Consider the following 21,115-nt stretch of genomic DNA (forward strand, 5'->3'; position numbering starts at 1 on the left):
AATGAATCCATCGGTACCTACCGGCTACCTCTAACTCTTACCTCAATCGATCAAATGGTTAAAAAATTACACGATTTAATAAGAATACGAGTACTTTCAAGAATTGAATTATATTATATAAAGAAGAAGATAATAAGATATGTTATACTATATTAAATTTTTTTATCAAAAAAAAAATAATGCTTCAACAGAGTATAGGTTATTGGCCAAGGGCTCGGAACTTAATGCACTTAAAAAGTACTAAATATGCATGCTCTTATGCGCTTAAAAAAGTACAAATATGCTCAAAAAATATGCACTTATATTTTATGTTCTTACACAAAATTTTAATTTGCAGAAATATTTTATAAAATTATAAATACGAAAAAAGTAAAGTAATAAAAATAATTTTGATTTTTAATTTTTAATCATAATTTAAACAACAAGAAAATTACATAAAAATGCCTCCAAAATGTTCCTTGAATAAAATAAATACCTACGTATAAGCACAGAATATAACCAAAATATAATAGTTTAATAATATATAATATATATATAATATTTATAATATAATTTAAGTCGGAACTGAGTACTGACAATATCTCGGCAGTAGGTCTATTATGCCATCAGCCCATTAACAATAATCATAGATTACGCTTTCCACGTACCCATCCGCCGCTACAGCCCGCTCCCTGATTGAATGTGTTTCATCAACTGTACAAGCTGCCAAATCACGATAAAATATGGATTGTGTTTTGTCATTGTCACGTACATATTATACTTCGCTTTTACAAAATATGTTCTTACCCAAAACATTCAAAACTATAGACTCGGTCGAATATTGTCAAGTCACCGTTATGGATCAATTCTAGTTTAGCAACATATCTATTTTTTTTATTTTTTTATTTTTTATAATGTTCGTTTTTGCATGCTTTATAAGAATGTAAAAAAAAGGTCAGACAAACTTCGTTTTGAAGTTATACGTGAAAAACTTCAAAAAGTACTGTTTTTCCGTAACACGTACCTATTCTTTTTAAAATACGCAGGATTGAATATTTTCAATTTTTTTTTTCAAATTGTGAAGTTTTCAACTCTCAATACATTGGTAAAATCAAAACTGTCCTATCCTACTTATTTTTGAAGTTTTTGCACTTATATGAATAATATACCAGGCTCAATTCAATCCTTTATAATCGCCAATAATGTGTCTTAGTCAAGTTTTTCTATGTCCACAAGAAAACAACGACCCGTATCTCTTTCAACACCGCCCAAACACCTATAGGTCTTCAACACGATGTCCCCTATGATATTTTCTCCTTCCAAATTTAGACTCATCTATTTCAACAATTGTCCTTTGACCACCTAAATACAAAGTATATTTAAGAGTAATGCACTTATAATTGTTTCCAAAATTATTTTTCTTGCTCAGTGATTGCGCGTGTATCGGCACTCCGCTCCTCAAATCGAAAATATCCCTCGACTTACTATGCAAAACCACCTCAAGTAGGTAACGGGGACAAAAGAAATGTGGTTATGTGAAAATTTAAAATAAAATTTTTTTTGTCTTGCGCAGTAATTACGTGTGTATCGTGGATCGTGGTACTCGTCGTTATACGCTCCGAGGCGTAACCTTTTTCAACGATAACTTCAAAACGAAGTTTATCCGGCCTTTTTTTTACATTCTTATAAAGCACACAAAAACACACATTATAAAAAAAAAATCAAAAAATCGATAGGTTGCTGAACTAGAATTATTATGCCACCGTTATTTGTGTAATTCGAATAATTCGATGTCACTATCGAATCTGGGTGGTAAAAAAAAGAACTCCCTCTATCTGAGTAGGTAACTTCGGGCGGTGACACGGTGGGCACAAAGTTACAAGATATGCCTGATCGCAAGGTAATTATAATTACCTTGCCTGCTCGTATGGTTCGAAATTAATAACAAATCGTAATTATTTTTAACTTATCTTGGATAACTGATATCGCTCGCTATATTCATGTAGACATTCCGCCATTCATTATCATTTGAAGCAAAGTCGTAGTGAGTATTTCACACTTCAATAAAATAAATCATGATATCATTCGTTAAGTTAGACATCATGGTACCGGTTTAAATGTATTTTGTTTATCTGTCCATGTAAGTTAAACTTTTACTCGAGCTTCGTTCTATTGCTGCAGCATTCAATGGCATAGCTTTCATTCATTAGCTTGGATTTCAACTCTCTTATTAACTGTGGTGGTATGGAGCACTGGGCAAAGTGTCTCGAAGCACTTTTACTGCAGGAAACCGTGATAACAGACCCCCCAAAAAAATAAAAATCACAAATCATTGTAAAACTAATACATCAGTCACTCCGCTCAGAATATAAAACAAATATTTAAAATGTCAATAAATACTAAACAGTATAAAAAGAGACACAATATTTTGAAATGTATATCATGTCTAATATAGAATTTTTAACTCTAATATAAATATTTGGTTGAATATTCAAGTCTCTAAAGTCTTTACAGATTCATTTTTGAATTACAACAAAAACGAAATCATTCTCATTTGTTTCTTCTTATTCTAAGAAAAATAGCGCCTATTTTCACCCTTCACTTCCCACATTAAATTATTTGAATCACAATAATATCATACAATTTAATTCAAGTAATATTATAGGCTGAACGACCGTCTTCGCTCAAAATCGTGTTGCGTACACAGTAACTCTCGTCTCTCTAGATACCTAACCAGCAGAGCGATCACTTACCCACTTCATTTTTAAAATTGTATTGTGTACCTATAGAAAATTCTAAATTATAATTTTAAGTTTTCAAATAATAGGTTAGATATAGGTAGTGCATCAGCAAAATCTGTCAAATCCCTATAATTTATATTTGTTTGGATTACTTATTAGGTACAACATAGTTACCATTATAATATGGAAAAATCGTTTAAATTCATAAATAAATCTTTAATATATGTCTGGGAAAAAATTAAACCCACGTATTATCAATAAATTAAAAATACGGTTTAAAATAATATGTTCAGCCAGTTGTAGATATATTTGCTTATTGTATTGCTATAAATACAGATTGTAAATAAACCTTCTTTCGTAATAATAAAAAAATAAGGTATAGCTGATTTGTGACAATCATAATGATTCATACATATACAAACACGTCAAATAAAATAGTTTATTCAAAAAAAAATCTTTTTAGTAAACAAAGTTGAACTATCAATAAAATATAAAAAGTCACTTGTCTGCGAAATTGAGATAGTCTCGTATCATAATAGTAAGGAGTAAGTACAATTTTGTACATTTGCTTCTGAATCAGAAATGAACATCTACAATGCAACACTCATTCTGTTAATTGTTATCCATATAGTTAATGGTTCGTATGACTTATAAGATATTGTATTATTTATTTATTGTTTAGAAGGATAATTTTAAAGATCAAATAACCACAAATATAATATTATATATTTATATCATAAATATTAATGTATGTATATTGCATGTACAGTGTGTTCATCAATTTAAGGAACACTGAATTTCCGGCTTGATTATATTATAATAAATCGATTTTATTTTACAAACTAGAGGTATATAAATGCACATTTTCAGGTAAATTAAAAATTGTTAACTCCCTCGAAAGCGCATGCGCATTACACTTTGCATTTTTTTAAACTGCGAACAGCATTTTAGATATCACATTCGGAAAGACTGGATTTTAAGTCATTTTGACCTATTAACTATGGGCCATGGCTCTAAAACCAAAATTGATTGAATAGGAGTCTTTAAAATTTTAATAAATAATACATTTTTACGATTCATTAAAATACTCAAAATCGTTTATAATTATATATTATTGGTTATATTCTGAATATTTTTACGTATTATAAACAAGATTAACATAGGATGGGTATACAATTATTTGGAAAATTAGTTTGGAACTTATGGACCCATTGAATGGCCAGCAAGCATCTCCAGATATTACTCCACTTGATTTTTTTTATGGAGACTTTTGAAAACAATAATTTAAGCAGATCTACCAGTTAATCTAAAATAAAATAAAATCATGGTTGCTTGTTATAACCTTGCTGAAAATCAAATAGTGTCAGCAACTGATAGAGGATGTCTACAACGTTTTCAATATTATGCATCGACAACCACGGAGCAAACTTTGAATAATTTATCTAATTCATTGTGTAATCATAAAACAACTGTTGTCTATTCTAATCGATTTTTAATAAATAATTGTATTTCAATACCAAGTTAATCTTGTTTATAATACGTAAGAATATTCAAAAAGTAACCAATAATACACAATTTAATTATTTAAAAATAAATAAATAAAATAAATAAATTATAAATGGTTTTATACATTTAAAAAATCATAAAAATGTATTATTTATTGAAATTTAAACAGCTCTTATTCAGTCAATTTTGGTTTTAAAGCCATGGTTAACTAGTCAAAATGACTTTAAAAAATTTAGTCTATTCGATACTAAAATATCGTACGCCGTTTAAGAAAATGCAAATTGTATTGAGCATGCGCTTACTGTGAGAGTTAACAATTTGAAATTTATTTGAAAATGCGTATTTATACACCACTAGTTTATAAAAAAAATTAATTTTGCCAACATAATCCGACTGAGGAATTCAGTGTTCCCTAAATTGGGGAGCACACTGTACCTACATATATAATGTATATTTAATATTATAATGTATATATAATGTATTATTCAAGGAAACAATTTTTAAATTTTAGTTCATATAGAAGCATTTAATCAAGAAAAAAAGATACTATGAAAAATCTCATTATTTCAGGTCAAGAAGATTTTAAACCACCACAGTCTATAGATGAAACCAGCTTGAAGTTTCTCTATTCCAATTCGTATGTAATATTATTAGTATTATTATTCTTATTAAGTCTATATATAGAGGGCAAACAAATAAACAAGTAAATTTTCATTTTTAGAAATCTGTATTATAATTTTCTATAGCATAAATAACAAATATAGTATGTATACCACAAAGAAAATGATTTTAATTTTTAGACAATGTTTTTTAATTTTTTTAAATAGAGATCTTGGAAATGATAGACGAATTCCAATAGGATGTGGTAATGAAACAAGTATACTTGAGCACTGGATACAAGATTTACCTTTAAAAGTTATAACTCATGGATGGCTTTCATCAGACTACAACTACACTGGAGTATTTACCATTAATACCGGTATAATAAAATAAGTAACAATTCTTGCAACTTCCTGAGTAAAATACCTATACAAGAATTTTCTTGATCTTAATGATTAATAATAATATTATATTCAACGTCAAATTATTAGCATATGTCGACATCGGTGGGTTCAATGTGATATCAGCAGATTGGAGTAGTATTGCAGATAATCCAAAGTATCCAGTTCCTGCATCCTTAACCAATGCCGTTGGTTCTGCATTAGCTGCATTTTTGGATCGTTTGGTTGATGCCACAGGAATAAAACCATCGGACATACATTTAATAGGCCACAGTCTTGGTGCTCACGTTGTAGGATCATGTGGTTCTAATTTGAAATCGGGAAAAATCGGTAGGATTACCGGTAAGAACTTATCAGGACGTATAATAAATTACACTGTACATGATTATTTTAAATCATAACTGTTTAAAAAAAAACCCTCAAAAATTAAATTACAGGCTTGCAATTCCGTAACAAAAATACTGTCTTTAACTAAACCTATGAAAAATATCGGTTAACCAAGTATTAATTTTTAAAGTAAATATAATTTTCATGTTTTTGGGTACCTATTTATTAATGTAATTTGATTTTTTCCATTTAATGTTAAATTTATGTTCTGTCTTATGTTTAACTTTAGGCATTTAAAATCATTTTTAATGTAAATTATATTTTGATTTATGAGACAATTAGCCACACCATGTAATGACACTGAAATTCGAAGACTTTGTTGGCTTATGGGCCATTTGATATAATATTCTTATAGTGTGAAGCTACCAAATTGTTAGAAAGTGTTAGTTAAGTTATTTACAACTTCGACAAGATAAAGCATAAAGTAATAAATAATTATTTATTAATTTATTACTCCGACTAAATTTTGAATATTAATACACTTTAATGCACTTAGTAAAATAAATACATAACCAATATTTAGTTGACAATAAATATTTTCTGAAGCATGATTTTATAGTGATAAAAAACAAGAACTATTCTTGACCCTCGAGGCCTTAAAGTTCGAATTGCTATTAAATTGTTCTAAATAATATGATATAATTATACAGTCAGATGACATTTTTGGTATTTTTTTGAAAGTTTTGTAAACTAATTCGAGTGAAATACCTTGATATGATTTTAAAATGTCGTACGTGATGGCTGGTGTCCTCTAACTACGTATAATATGCGGATCCAATATATTACGATGAGTATTTCATGAAAAATGGTACACAAAGTACATCTTATGTTAACATTGTAAACTTGTAGTATAGGATTCAAAATTGTCCTACACATTTTTTTGTAAACGATTTGATGTCATTGACTCATAACAGTCGTTATACGTACCCACTTACAATAATAGGTGAATAATAATAATTAAAAATATATACACCTATTTATATTATAATAGGTGACATTTAATAATAAGTTGTGTTATAATAATAATTAAATATAATGTCATTTCACATGTCATTTACCTTCTAGATGAAATTGTTACAATTAAAAAAATTAATAAAATAAAAAAACAAATGTCGGATAGTATATTACCTATCATAGAGCAATATTACTCTATGATACCTACACACCAAACTAGTAGGTAGGTACACTACACTACACTACATTAATGGACATAAACATGAAAATTGGTTAAACTTCAAAAGTAAATTAATAAATAGATACCTATACTCTGTTCAGCGAGAGAAGGCACAGCGGCCAGACTAAAATCGGTTCTTCTGCGCATCCCCGCCTGACGCATTGCCACAGGGTAACCAGGTTCGGTATCATAGAGCTCTAGTGTCTCAGAAAAAATATTTACTATTACTATTATTGATGCAGGTTTGACAACTTTGTATTGTTCATACTTATATACGAGTACTTATGTGTTTATAAGATTTAGGAAAATTAAAATTACATTTTTATTTCATGATAATGTACGTGAGAGGTACTTACAACATAAAAACTTAACCTTAAGTATATATTGTATTGATGTGTTCCATAGGTTTAGATCCAGCAGCACCCGGATACGAGACCGTATCCCTTAATTTACCACACTTGAGCAAAAAAGATGCTCAGTTTGTGGACATTATCCACACTTCAGGAGGGACTGTTGGCTTCTTAAAAAGTATCGGCCACGCTGACTTTTTTCCCAACACTGGATTAGCGCCTCAACCAGGATGCTATTCACTATTCAAATTACTAGATTTCAGTAAGTCTGAGTAAATCTGAAAAGATGATTTGAGTTACAATGTATAATTGCTGATATTGGAGGTAGACTCGGTACTTATTATGTCGTAATCCTTGAACCAATCAATATGTATCATTGTGTTATAAAATTTTATTACAGCACTTGTTTTGAGTTTGGAGAATTTGGGTTGTAGCTCAACCACATAATAAAAGTACTAAATCAACAAACATTTTATACATGTCATCTGTAGTTTATTTTATATAGTCTTATAAAGTTATAACTGATAATCCTTATATCCTAACAGAAACCAACAATTTTTTTTTTTTTTTTATTTTAGAACTTTTAGCTTAAAACTATTACAGTTCAACGATTACAACATTAAATAAAATATGAGTTATATAGATAATAACAAAGTATGTGGATAGTAATAACATAATACGAATAAAATAAAGTTAATATACCAATTAATAGATATTGGGAGTAAGTAGATAACATAATAGTTTAAGATTATACGTATAACATGACAACAATATAAAATCATAGGAGGTTATTAGTTTGCAAAACAGACAGTGTTATGTAATAAAATTATACAGTGTGATTAAATAATAAAGGTAATAGAGAGATAAGTATTAGATATATTTAAAATGAAAAATTTAGCTAAGGAGAGAGCTGTTTATGAACAACCTCGGTAAGGAGGGAAATTAGTGGGCTAATTAAGGAATTAAAATTAGATATAAATTGCGAAAGAATAGTAGCGAAGGCTTCAATGGAGGAATTATCGATTTTGACTGCTTCAGCAAAAGATTTTGTATGAGGCTGCCGAGCGTGATCTTCACAAACCACATCTGGCGATTTATAAGTTGACGTATTTGTGACAATATTTCGATTGAGTACCGGAAGACGGATAGATTTAGATAATTGAGATTTGCTGCGGTTATCATTTAGTTTTTTAAAAACTGGACATCCTCTATAGGAGGCTGTGTGTGATCCCAAACAAAGTGCACACTTGGCCGGTTCTGAAGGTGGTTTGGTACATTCTGAGGTGTAATGATTATCTCCACATTTGACGCATCGTGGGGATTGGTGACAGAAATTACTAGTATGATAAAAAGCCTGGCAATCATGACATTGTGGAGGGGAGCGTTTTTTCTTGGGCAACTCTACTTTGATTCTAGTGTGCAGGAGCAAATCTAATTTGAGGATATCGCAATTTTTTTCAGCAACTTTTAAATCGATTCTAAATAGAGGCAAAGGGCATTTTGTGATATGATGTTTAACATTATAAACCCGAATGACTTCGTGACCCATATCAATTAAACTAGCTTGTATATCTTCAACAGTGGTGGATGGGTGGAGGTGCCTTATATATACGACGTAAGGTTTCATGGGTTTAGGCAGATAAGTGTGGTACTTTATCATCTCATTAGCCACAAGATAAGATTGAACTGAATTATAGTTTACGGCACCGTCAGTGCGGATAATTAAATACTTTGGAGTATTTTTAAATATAATACCTGAAGGATTGACAAGGTCAAAAAGAGATTTTTTGAGCGTGTTGAAATCGTAGCCACTGCTTAGATAAAAGGGAGGTGCATAAGGAAAATCTTTTTTACTTGAAGATGGTTCCACATAACTAGGTGGCGTGCTGCACTGTTCTTTAGAAGGTAATGTATTATAATACATTAGTATTATCTATCTATATTGGTATTTGCCAAATGGTGATAGGTAAACAACAAATTAACCAAAACTATCGGAATTAACAATAGGTAGGTAACTTTATAATAACAATACAATTATTTGACCTAATCAAAACATAATATAGTACTATACATTATAATATGAATAAATTAACCCTATAGAACACTAACTATCCCACTGATTAATTACAACCATCGATTTATAATATCATAATATTGAATTTATTACAGTGCATTGTAGCCATTCAAGATCGTATGAACTTTATGTAGACTCAGTGTACAATCCTTTAGTCGCAGTAAACTGTCCCTCGTGGGATGATTATGAATCTAACAAGTGTGAAAATAACACTCTTGAGTTTATGGGACATGACACATCACCCAGGTGAGATTATACTTCAAATATTTGATATAAGCTTCTATTGGATGATCGATGATAAGTATTTAAATTTGTTATTGTTAACCACTTACGTTGCGATTTTTTATTCATAAAATTGTTAAGTAATACAAGTAGCTCTTAACAAAAAGTAAACTATTTTACACATTTTATAAAAACAGCTTGATTATTAACAGCATGTGGGGTACCAGATGCATAACCAAAGGCAACGTAAAAGACATTGTTAACAGTATTCATTTACATTTTATAATACACTTGTGACCATAACATTCAAATAGCACATTTGGGTAACAAATATTGGAAGAAGTTGAGAAAAATATTGTTTTAATTTATATCGGTGCACATTTAACTATATAATTAGTAGCCAAATAAATATGAACTTTACAAACATTTAATTTAATGTGATAAATAATTAACAATTTTTCCTATGCTTGTGTATTTATTATTTATTAATCTGCGTACCATCATCCATAATACCTGATACCTATCGTTTTTTATTTCTAGTGCTAGAGGTGTTTTTTTCTTGAAGACCGGAAGTACAACACCTTATAATAAGTACTAATGTGTAATATATTTAGTTGTATTCATGAGAAACTAATATTTGTAATATAAATGTTTTCATCCCTACACCAAGTATAAGCGTAATGTATAGATATATTATGTAATTTATGTAAACGTTTTTAATTTTAAATTTAAATAAATGTATATTAATTTAAAGTCCAATATTCTAGTGTTTTAGCTAGCTATAAAAAATGAATTAACATGTTTGTTATCATAATGTGTATTTTCGTATAGATAATTTGTATAGGTAGATACTTAAATTCATCGATTGTTGAAATCCATCAAATTTTAAATTTCATAAATCAGTATTGTAACACAGATATAAGTACGAAGTACCTGCAATATAAGGTATATACACTCAAAAATAAATTCATTAACACTAACTGGTTGATTATTTATTGTACACAACACACCTAGTAAAATATCTGGTACCTGCAGATTTTAATAATAACGATTAGGTATGTTATTGTTATTATAATATAAAAAAAAAAAATCCAAATCCTGAAGGTCGTGGAGGGTTTTCTTTTTTCCTGATTATTAGTCTTACTTAGCTTACAATATATAAATACATACAGTTCAGAAAATAGAAAATTCAGAAAATTCAGTGAAACACAATTATTTTACGTATAACATATACCTAATGACTAATAAGTAATGCTAGGTAGACATTTAAAATTATAACTGGAAAATGTACCGTTAGGTAACACCGTTTCACAGATGGCACGCTATTGATATTTAAATACATATTAGTTTAGATATTTTTAAAGAATCAGTAACGAATTATGTAACGAATTCAATTTAAAAACGCGAGTCTAAAAAAGTGAATTTACTCATCGAGCTAAATCAATACATAATCCATATTACTGAATGTATTTTATCCCACGCAATTTAAAATTTAAGTATTGATAAGTATTATTCGTGCAACTGTTTCAATATTATTTGTTTCGAATACGATATAAATATCTAATTTTTCAATAACACAAAAAAAAAGGAAAAGTAGAAAAATACTGGTATGGTTGTATAGTATGACATGTAAAAAAGAGAAACCCATTTGAATCAATATTGGCTTTATTGCAAACGCAGCTGACTTAAATAAATTCATCGTTTTGTTATTACGCTTCATGTCTTCATGTGTAACATTATTTGTCATTTTTAAAACCATGCAGTTATGATAACACTATATTATGATGGGTATATTAATACTATGCTTGCTAGTGTTACGGTAGTGTCATTGGCAATCGCAGTTAATACATAATAATAATGATCTATACGTAGGTACCTAGCTGTACCGAATGGCGAATAGGCGTATATGACTCAACTAATTACACTAGTTTCGTAGTTATGATTTTGTTCGGGAGAAAGGATATACAATTTTTGTAATAAACATAAAAAGGAGGAGCGCTTTGCCCGGTGATTAAGTTAGAGAACATCCCGCTTTTAGGGCTTTAATTTTTTTAAACGTAATTGTGTACACAATTCAATTTTACATACAAATGTAATTAACATTCATTGTTCAATTTATAAAACAAAATTCAATTTCCTATGTATGTTTGCTAGTTTGTTTATTATTTTCCCAATGTTAATTTGTATGTATTTATGGGCAGCTAATATAGTTAATTCGTTCAATCTATCCTGTTTTATGACAAAAATATGGTTATTAATTAATTATTATTAAAATGCTTGACAAGTTTTTAATCGCAATGAACAAAACATTAGAGTTTCTTATTCTTACTTCAGACATGGTATTTCTTAAATACATCTTTACTATTTTTAGAGAATAAAACATCCATTCAGGTGTGGCGGAGACCCTTGCGATATACATACAATTTTAAAAATTTTAAATTTAATAATAGGAAATATAGGTGTATCACACTCAATAAGAGCTTCAACAGCTGATTTTGGAACTTTATTAGTTCTGCTTAGTTTGCTCCCTCACAACTTTGGCTCGACCAATGAAATATCAAAGTTTTCTACATCTGGGTAGTAAAATTCAACAAATCTTTTAAAAGGAAATGCTCCATCTTCAGCTATAATTGTATTGTAAGAAAATTAATAGTAAAACCCTAGAAAGAGAAAACAATTTTAATATACACTTATAAATAATAATATTTGTTAATATTACTACATAAGTATATTAGACTACCTACGTCATAATATACATAATATAACATTGAACTATTTTACTAGCTTTAAAAATTTCCGAGTGCGACAAAAATTTAATTTCCATTTCATTCATGAAATAATCAGCATAATATGTTATAAAAACAGTTATTTTATAGTAGCTGGTTTCCTGGTTTAATTTTTTATCATACCATGAATTCGCTCGATTTGTTTGTTTTTTATTTTAATTTTAACTGTCAAGGTCAACAGAACACATAAGGCCAACTGTTCAACTACTGATGACGTATCAGTCACTAATGTGTTCTGAAGTCAAGCATCAGCTAGTGTCACTAGCTCCCGGATGGATGACCACCCTGATTTTTATCGACAAAACCTCGCCACATGACATATACACGTGTTCGTAGTGTTCTTACCAACCATGCCCTTCCTCACAGTTATAAACCTACTAAAATAACCTAGGGCAATGATCTCAGATGTTAAATCTTTAACTCAAAGATAAATATGGTCACAGAATTTTATTTTTTGCTATAGGCCTATATGGCTCCACGACGATTCGTTATTTTGATATGATCCATCAACGGTTTATTTGATGACTGCGTATGCGTTTGCCTTACTGAATGAGTGGCTATAGACTTGGGAGTTGTAACACGCCTCTCAAGTCTATAAAATCTTTTTATGACTAGATACGACGAATTAAAATATGTTGATTGTTAAAATGTCGCTAAAAATCAACACTAAGACACAAAGTCTCCTACAAATAGGTACCAAAATAACTTAAATATCATAATGTTGTATTACCACTATATATTGGAATCGCTTTTGGTATAGGTTATCTAATATTCTGGCGCTTACCTACATTTTTTGATTGCAATGTATAATAAAATATTAAAATGTATGTTTTGAATGGTGCAATGAGTAGGATCGATAATTTTTGACACACCGTTAAATCGTTGTTCACAATTTATTATCATGAGCAAAAAAAAAAATAGCGGGTAAGTGCATGTCATTCTGCTGTACATTACGTGTCTAAGATGTCTCTGTAATGGATGGTATTAAATTTGAATTCAATGATACCAAATCATTGTATACGAAAAACGATTCTGAGAGGAGACGGTATGTCAGTTCAGGATATTTTATATTGTTATTACCTATTATTAATATGGTAGCCGGTAAGTTGAATTAATATTATTCTTAAAGTATCAGTGATGCTGGAAAAAATTGAATATACCTATGTAAAATTGGGCTGTTTTGGAACCGAATTACAACAAAATGATAACCGTTATTCTTTATATTAACATGCAAATTTGTCCAAATTTGAAAATGTCTATAAAAAATAACTGCTACAAATAAAACTGCTTAAGTGGAACCTTGTTTTAAATTTTCAATTCTTAGCTATAAAAATTGAAAATTTTATACATTTTTAACCACAAAATCATTTTCAATTTGATAAATATTGTCAAAATTTGAACTTTAAGTGAATATAAAAAAAAAATCGTGCTTATATATTTTTAATATTTTTCAACTGCTATGACAACAAGTTATCAAGGGTCCAGCATTAAATTGTCATGCTTTTTGACCCAACCAATACAATTTTATTGACATTCAAAGAAAAAAAAATGAAAAAAAGGAAAATTGAAATGTCCATCAACAGCCTAAAACGAGCCAGAATATTTTTAAAATTTTAAAAATGATATGAATTGATGAAATAAACATTTTGTGTAAATTTCAAGTGTCTACAGTAATTTGTTTTTGAATTACAACAAAAAAAGAAAATCGCTACGAGAGAAATCGAGTGAATGTCCAATGTTGTAAAAATTTCAACTTCAAACGCTCATAAAAATTCATTTTGACTTTCTGGTAGAATTTTTTTTTGATAAAAGTATACAAATTTATAATGAATCTTGTATTAAATTTTTAAATCATAGATAACATAAAATGAAAATTTTATATGAGTTTCTAACTCAAAATAATTTGCTAATTTTCGTGATTTTTACGAAATCTAAATTCAAACACTTATAAAAAATTATTGTGGATATACGCTCAACTCTTTTCTTAATTTACACCAACAAAAACTTATGAAGAATCTTGAATTACATTTTGAAGTTATTTGACCGAGCAAAAAAATTTTATCGGCATTAGTTTAAAAACAAAACAAATAATAAACGAAAATTTCATATGCCTATAAATATTTCAACAAAATATTTTGAACATTTTATGGTGTATAGAAAGTGCTTACACAAATATCCAGTGAAAATTTCATGTATTTAAGGTCATTTTTGTTAGAGTTATGCTAAAAACCAAAATCGCTTTTCCGAAAAATAGTCTTGCGTAAAAATTCCAGTTTTTCCTTAATTTTTTCTTTTTCTTTCCTATTGCTTTTGAGAACTATTGGGAATATTATGACCTCCCGAATGCACCAACTTGATTCACTTTCCTACCAGAAAATCTGCTATTGAAGAAAATCGAAGCACTTTTACTGCAAGAAACCGCGATGACAGACACAACAAAAATAAAAAATAAAAAAAATAAATATAAGAACACACATCATTGTAAAATCAATACATTAATCGCTCTGCTCAGAATCTAAAATCTATTTTTAAAGTTCACTACGAATGACGACGATGTGCGTATTACGTATTTTATAATATACATTTGCAGTTTAAAGTACATAATCATGTATAAAACACATTTAATAAAATATAATCACGAAAGTCTGCAATGATTTAAACAAACACATACCACATGCTCAAAACATTGATCATTTAACTAGACTATATATAATATATATGTATAGGTTTCAAAATCGATCGATATACGTATTTCAAGAATCGGACGTTGTTAAATTTGTTTTGTTGGTCTGTTATGGCAACAGCCGTAGCGTACAGGTTGATTGCAATAACTAATGAGTCGATTCGGACGTACGTAAATATAGGTAAACACACGATCATTGCAGAGTAGATTGCCCTAGGTCCTCAAAAAAAAAAAACGAATAATAACATAATCACAAGATATGCAAACGTTTGTGAGTAAATCTAATTTAAATAATTAATAATATATAAACAAGCGCACTTGTCAGCTACAACGGGACCTTAACTCCCAAAATAGATATATATATATACAATATATATAATATATACATTATTTAAGTATAAATGTATAGTCACAGTATTCGGTGTCGAACATTTTCGTTTTGGTAATATGAACGTAATAACCGCTGCAACAGTCCTGTTTTTGGTGTTCCAGTTGATCCATTACGGTCTGTATATAACTATAATAACACACTCTTACTCGATTTCACTTCAAACACATAATATTATGTTGGTAAACAGTTGTGATAACCGTAATAATATATTACTGTAGATCATGAATTAATAATATATTCTTAATTCGTGTTGTCGATCACGATCTAAACGAAATTATAATATGATAATGCATACAATTATTATAGATAAATGAGACTCGTTTAACTCATGTTTATTGTTTATAGATCAAATAAATTGCTTGTGGTTCTTTTTCATCAATAGAAAATTCCTTATAATATTATATTATATTTGTCTTATTAGTGTAAAAAATAAAAAATAAAAATATTTTATGACATATTATAATATTATTCTCACATTCTAGCTCAGTTTCTAATATTCAGACGAAAAGATGACGATACTCCAAATGATCTCATTTACAGTTCCCGAAGAGATATCAAACAAAAATTATTTGTCAATGGACATGATTTGGATTTCCTCTATTGGAACTAGTACGTATGCACGAACTTCGGAGTAGTTGTGTTTTGTTTAAACACGTGATTATCATGTCAACAAAACAATCTGTACAATATATAACAATAATATCAAAATTAAAAAAATTAAAAAAGTCTACTACCTATAGTATAATATAGATAGGTCATTTACGTGCGAAACGACAAATATTACAACACGTAATCTATTCATATTTTATAATTCTGTTGTTTTGACTTTTTCTATTAAAAGTATAGCTACTAGACTTGCATACATAGTGCTTATAATTTTCATTGAATAGCATACAATAAGTAATAACCATAGAATATATTAAAATTGATTAACACACGTTTTAATTTTCATCATTTTGTTGGTTGTTATATACTACTATACGCGGTATAACACTCGAAAAACATTTGACTATTTTTGATCTAGTTGACATTTGTTGAATATGAAAATATAAGACATATGGTTAGTATTATAATATAATAATATCAGTTCTATTGTTATCGGTGCATTATACACATATTATAAATATATATACTTATAAATATGTATAGATAGGACTTGATCATTTTAACAAGTGAGATGCTAATCATAATAAATTAAATAAATCATAAACATTATATTACCCAGATGCTACCCTCGCGCACTATAAAAATATATTGTCGAGTATTTCAACTAGTTTGTCTGAAAAGCTCGAATTAAAAATTAGGTGTGATCATAATATTTGTTAAGACCAATCAACTTATGATACAATAATATAATATTTGGACAAAGTATATGAAATAAATAATATATCATTAATTCAATATTAAGATATTGATTTTTGTATAAAAGTCATCTATTTTAAAATTTTAAAATATTGATTTTTAAATGTAAAAATAATATTATCATCGTTTTATTTTTAAGTTTACACTTGACAATATTTTGAAAATAGACATTTATTTATCAAAATAGTATTCTTGGAAATGATAAGCCAATAGAAATTGAATTTGGTAATGAATCAAGTGTACTCGACTATTGGATTGATGATTTACCTTTAAAAGTCATTACTCACGGATGGCTTGCGTCAGACGACAATTGCACTGGAGTGTTTGTCATTAAAACCGGTACGTTGTATGTTAGCCGCTGATTGTTGTAATCGTGCCTGTAAGCACGATTTAGCATAATATCTTAAGGTCAACGATATAAATGATAAACCATATTTAAATATTTAATTAATTATGAATTGAATTGTTACCAAAAGTAAATAAAATATAATGTAGGTATAAAGCTAATAATCCTTGTCACCAAAGCTAAGGATCAATAAAAAAAAAAAAAAATATGAATTGCTCAGGTGACGGGTGTACGATCAAATAAACTAATACAAAATTATGTTGTCCATACAGCACTGCAGACTACATAAAAATGTTTGTGTAATCTGTGTTATAAGTAGGTACCTACTACCTACCTATAAAGTATAATATCCCAAATTCCCAAACCATGCGATGATGTTAGCCTCTGACAAATGACAATATGTTTACATAATATTTTCTAGCTTATGTCGATGTTGGAGGGTACAACGTGGTCACGGTGGATTGGAGCAAGATCGCAGAAGATATCATCTATCACAAGCCGGCTATTCTGACCGCACCCGTGGGTAAAGTGATCGCCGAATTTTTGGATCGTATGGTCGCATACACAGGGACACAAGCGTCTGACATACATTTATTAGGCCACAGTCTCGGTGCCCACGTCATGGGGTCGTGTGGTTCTAATTTTAAGTCGGGAAAAATCGGCAGGATCACCGGTGAGCAGTTTGGGTGAATTTAAGTTCCTAGCAAGTAAACAAAATACATACGTTGGTTTCTACATGGTGAAAAAAGCGACATGTGTAAGATCCTACTGTAGAAAAATATATTATTATAAGTTATCAAACTGATGATACTGTCTTAAAAAAAATCATAATAGGTATATATCATACATTTTATAATTTGGCCTACTTCACACTATTGTAATTATTAGTATATTCCAATAATCACAGATACAAGATCAGTGTAATTGTTTAAGATACGTGTACGATTGGTGTAGGAATTAACATATTATCTCATTTTTATATTCGTGTTGGGATTTACACATCTCATATCATGCAGGAATTAACGTGTGTAATTATTTACCTACAACAGGAACTTACGATTCCCCGGCAGACTAGATTATATACTAAATGTTAAATAATGATCAAGTAATTTATTATTGTAACCAAATGTTTGATTCCAAAACAACACTCAAAGTACATATTGACCAACGCTTAATTATTAACCGGACTAAAAAAAAAAAACATGACATTCGTGAGTCATGACAGTCGCGGTCGCTTTGATTAAAAATGAATATTTTGTGATCAGCTTGCCAATATAAATTAAATAGAAGGGTATAGTCACAAATATACATTAAACAATTTTCAAATGCATCATTTAACGTTTGACTATACGTAGGGTACTGTATATATATAATATATATATATACTATATAGTGAATATTACTTCTACACAACTATGGTTAAAATACAATTAAAAATAAAATAATGTTAAATAAGATTCTATAGTTGGAAAACGAGACATTCTTTTGAGCGCCTGATGATGTCAATGATGGTTATTAATTTGTTTTGGTAACATTTTTTTTATTTGTGAAATATCTATTGCGCCTATGAGCTGTTATACATTAAGTCGGGAGTGTTCATTGTTTATGCTTGTCTTATACATTTTTACCATAGTACTCAATCTTTTTTTTGCATAGGTTCCTTAATCATACCTTACGTATGTGTGTAACCAATGAATTAAGTTCATATTTACAGTTCACGCGAGAGCATAATATATAACACAGTATTTTATACCTCCGTGATTTAATAGGTTTGGATCCAGCCTCCCCGGGGTTTGAGAATATTCCTATCCAGAAAGAACGCTTGAGCAAAGACGATGCCGAGTTTGTGGACGTGATACACACTGCTGGAGGGACTCTTGGTTTTATGGATAGTATGGGCCACGTCGATTTCTATCCCAACGGTGGAGTAGCGCCACAACCAGGATATGATCTCTTGTTGTTCAAGATGGTAGATGCCAGTGAGTACCTACCTGTGCACTTTGTCGTTTAAAAAACAAGTTTAAATAATGATATTGTTTAGCAAAAATTAATAAATCGTTTTTGAAGCAAATGTTATCCACTTGTTCAGAAATATTTATTGGAGATAAAGTATTTATTATGAAACATTTATAAATATAAATTATTATTTTCTACATTTTTTTTGTAATAATGAATAAATTAGTTTCATATTTGATATTTGCAAATAAATGTATATCAAATATGAGAATTTATTCCAATATAAAATTTAATATTTTAATCTAACGCTAATTTGGTGAAAATTATGTACCTACGTATCTATAATCTATACACAGAATGTAAACACATTGTACCTCTCAAAGTCACGAAAATGTGCACGTATTAAAACTAATGTACCTGCCAATGTATCACGGCAATTTTAAATAACTCTATTAAATAATTAACCGTACTCAACCGTACATATCAATAACTTATACCATTATTGAATTGATTACAGTACTTGGCAGTCATTCGAGAGCCTATGATCTCTATGCCGACTCAGTGTATAATAGAGAATCTTTAGTCGCTACACGATGTAATGCGTGGTCGGCCTTTATGTCGAACAAGTGTGTAAACAACTCTAAAACACTGATGGGACACGACGCAACATACAGGTGAATATATTATATCCAAAAAGAGCTGGGCGGCTGGAATCAATATCCATAATGGTCAATAATTATTGCAAACGATTTAACTTTAATAGTTAATCCAATGTTCCTAAATCACATTTTTAGAGAAAAATGTAAACATTTGAAATCCATACCTACGTAGGGTAGGTATTTATCAAACTAATTACATAGTATGTCTGAGACCTTCATTGATTACATAATTAATATTTATTGTACTCAGTACTTGGATTAATAATCAATGATACTATTTTTCGTACAGAAATTTCAATTATTTTAGTATTTTGATCACGACTTTTATCGGACGATAATAATTACATAGGTGACATAAACCTACACATATTGTTTTATAAGCAAGAATGCATTTACCTACCTATTAGGTACATTGATTAATAATTCTGATTCTGAATAGTTTGGATTAAATAATAAAATCTCATGAGAATCGATTGTACAAATCGAAACAGTAACTAATAGACAGTTATTTGACGTGATTAGTTATTAAATCACTTTTTTATATTTTAATTTACACTTTGTGATTAGGTATCTGCGTCAATAAATCTAATCAATAATTAATGTTGCTATTTTCTAGTGATCTGGCTCTGGGTGATTTCTACTTGAAGACCAACCTATCGAGTCCTTTTGGTTTTTTTTAAGCTTATTTATACGACTATGTAATATTACAAATAGAATAATGAATACGTTCAAACTAAAAAACATGTCATATTATAATAATCAATTGTAGAGGTACAATACATGCTATGAATACAATTTTTTTTCGTTGTTTGTACATAGTCTTATTCACCAAAAGCAAATAAACAATATTTATCAATATTTGTTAATGTATTAAATTATGTATTGAAATCTTCAACACAAAACAATTGATTTTATAGTTGAAGTTGTAATCCTTAGGTATTATAGTATGTGCTACAGCTAAGCATGCTCCACTTGGTCAATAATTACTGTCAATAAGGGTTGAATAGGACCTCATCGTTTACGTATATTCATTATTCAAATATTGTTATCCACTTATTGCCCATAACCAACAAAAATTATATAATGTACAACAAATTTCTATTATCAAAAATAAAATCACTTATTACTGCTTTAGAAAACTTTTTTCTACGGTATTCAAGTGACCCTAAAACGCTAGCCATTATTAAGGGGTACTTAATTTGGTAATATTTATGTACTATAAGAATTACCTATATGTGATAAAACTGTACTACTTACGGCTACTTAATACTTATTAGACATTACTTTTACTATAATGTATACCACTATACCTATGCACTATGTAGTTAGGTTACACTGCAGAAATGTACGAGATGAATTCGTTTTTAAAATTTTAGAACGGTATGTTCGAGACATTAGTAAGAGATGCCGAAACCCAACTTACTATTTTTAAGAGGCTCTTATAACTTTGGTGAATGTGTGATTTTTATTCAGCAGTGATTTTAATCCCCCCCCCCCC

At 29.2% G+C, this 21,115-nt stretch overlaps 2 protein-coding genes across 2 annotated transcripts; both read left to right on the forward strand.

Moving 5' to 3' along the window:
* The first annotated feature begins 3,250 nt into the window (after positions 1-3,250).
* Positions 3,251-10,414, forward strand: LOC111030678 (pancreatic triacylglycerol lipase-like). Its single transcript, XM_022310310.1, has 7 exons — positions 3,251-3,357; positions 4,797-4,863; positions 5,054-5,205; positions 5,318-5,569; positions 7,194-7,400; positions 9,308-9,458; positions 9,975-10,414. The coding sequence occupies exons 1-7, from the start codon at positions 3,303-3,305 to the stop codon at positions 10,030-10,032; spliced, it is 942 nt and encodes a 313-aa protein (XP_022166002.1). The 5' UTR covers positions 3,251-3,302; the 3' UTR covers positions 10,033-10,414.
* Positions 10,415-15,350: 4,936 nt separating this feature from the next.
* On the forward strand, positions 15,351-20,475 carry LOC111030677 (lipase member H-B-like). Its single transcript, XM_022310309.1, has 7 exons — positions 15,351-15,408; positions 15,777-15,903; positions 16,844-16,995; positions 17,424-17,675; positions 18,772-18,981; positions 19,476-19,632; positions 20,234-20,475. The coding sequence occupies exons 1-7, from the start codon at positions 15,351-15,353 to the stop codon at positions 20,295-20,297; spliced, it is 1,020 nt and encodes a 339-aa protein (XP_022166001.1). The 3' UTR covers positions 20,298-20,475.
* Positions 20,476-21,115: the final 640 nt, after the last annotated feature.

Source organism: Myzus persicae, unplaced genomic scaffold (genome assembly GCF_001856785.1).
Source record: "Myzus persicae strain clone G006 unplaced genomic scaffold, MPER_G0061.0, whole genome shotgun sequence".
NCBI classification, from domain to species: domain Eukaryota; kingdom Metazoa; phylum Arthropoda; class Insecta; order Hemiptera; family Aphididae; genus Myzus; species Myzus persicae.

Excerpts from the sequence above, each read along its gene's own strand:
- LOC111030678 (XM_022310310.1), top strand. The coding sequence starts at position 3,303 with ATGAACATCTACAATGCAACACTCATTCTGTTAATTGTTATCCATATA. Across the intron at positions 3,358-4,796 it reads TGTTATCCATATAGTTAATG|GTCAAGAAGATTTTAAACCA; the intron begins GTTCGTATGACT and ends TCATTATTTCAG. Across the intron at positions 4,864-5,053 it reads AAGTTTCTCTATTCCAATTC|AGATCTTGGAAATGATAGAC; the intron begins GTATGTAATATT and ends TTTTTTAAATAG.
- LOC111030677 (XM_022310309.1), top strand. The coding sequence starts at position 15,351 with ATGAACGTAATAACCGCTGCAACAGTCCTGTTTTTGGTGTTCCAGTTG. Across the intron at positions 16,996-17,423 it reads AGTGTTTGTCATTAAAACCG|CTTATGTCGATGTTGGAGGG; the intron begins GTACGTTGTATG and ends AATATTTTCTAG. Across the intron at positions 17,676-18,771 it reads AAAAATCGGCAGGATCACCG|GTTTGGATCCAGCCTCCCCG; the intron begins GTGAGCAGTTTG and ends GTGATTTAATAG.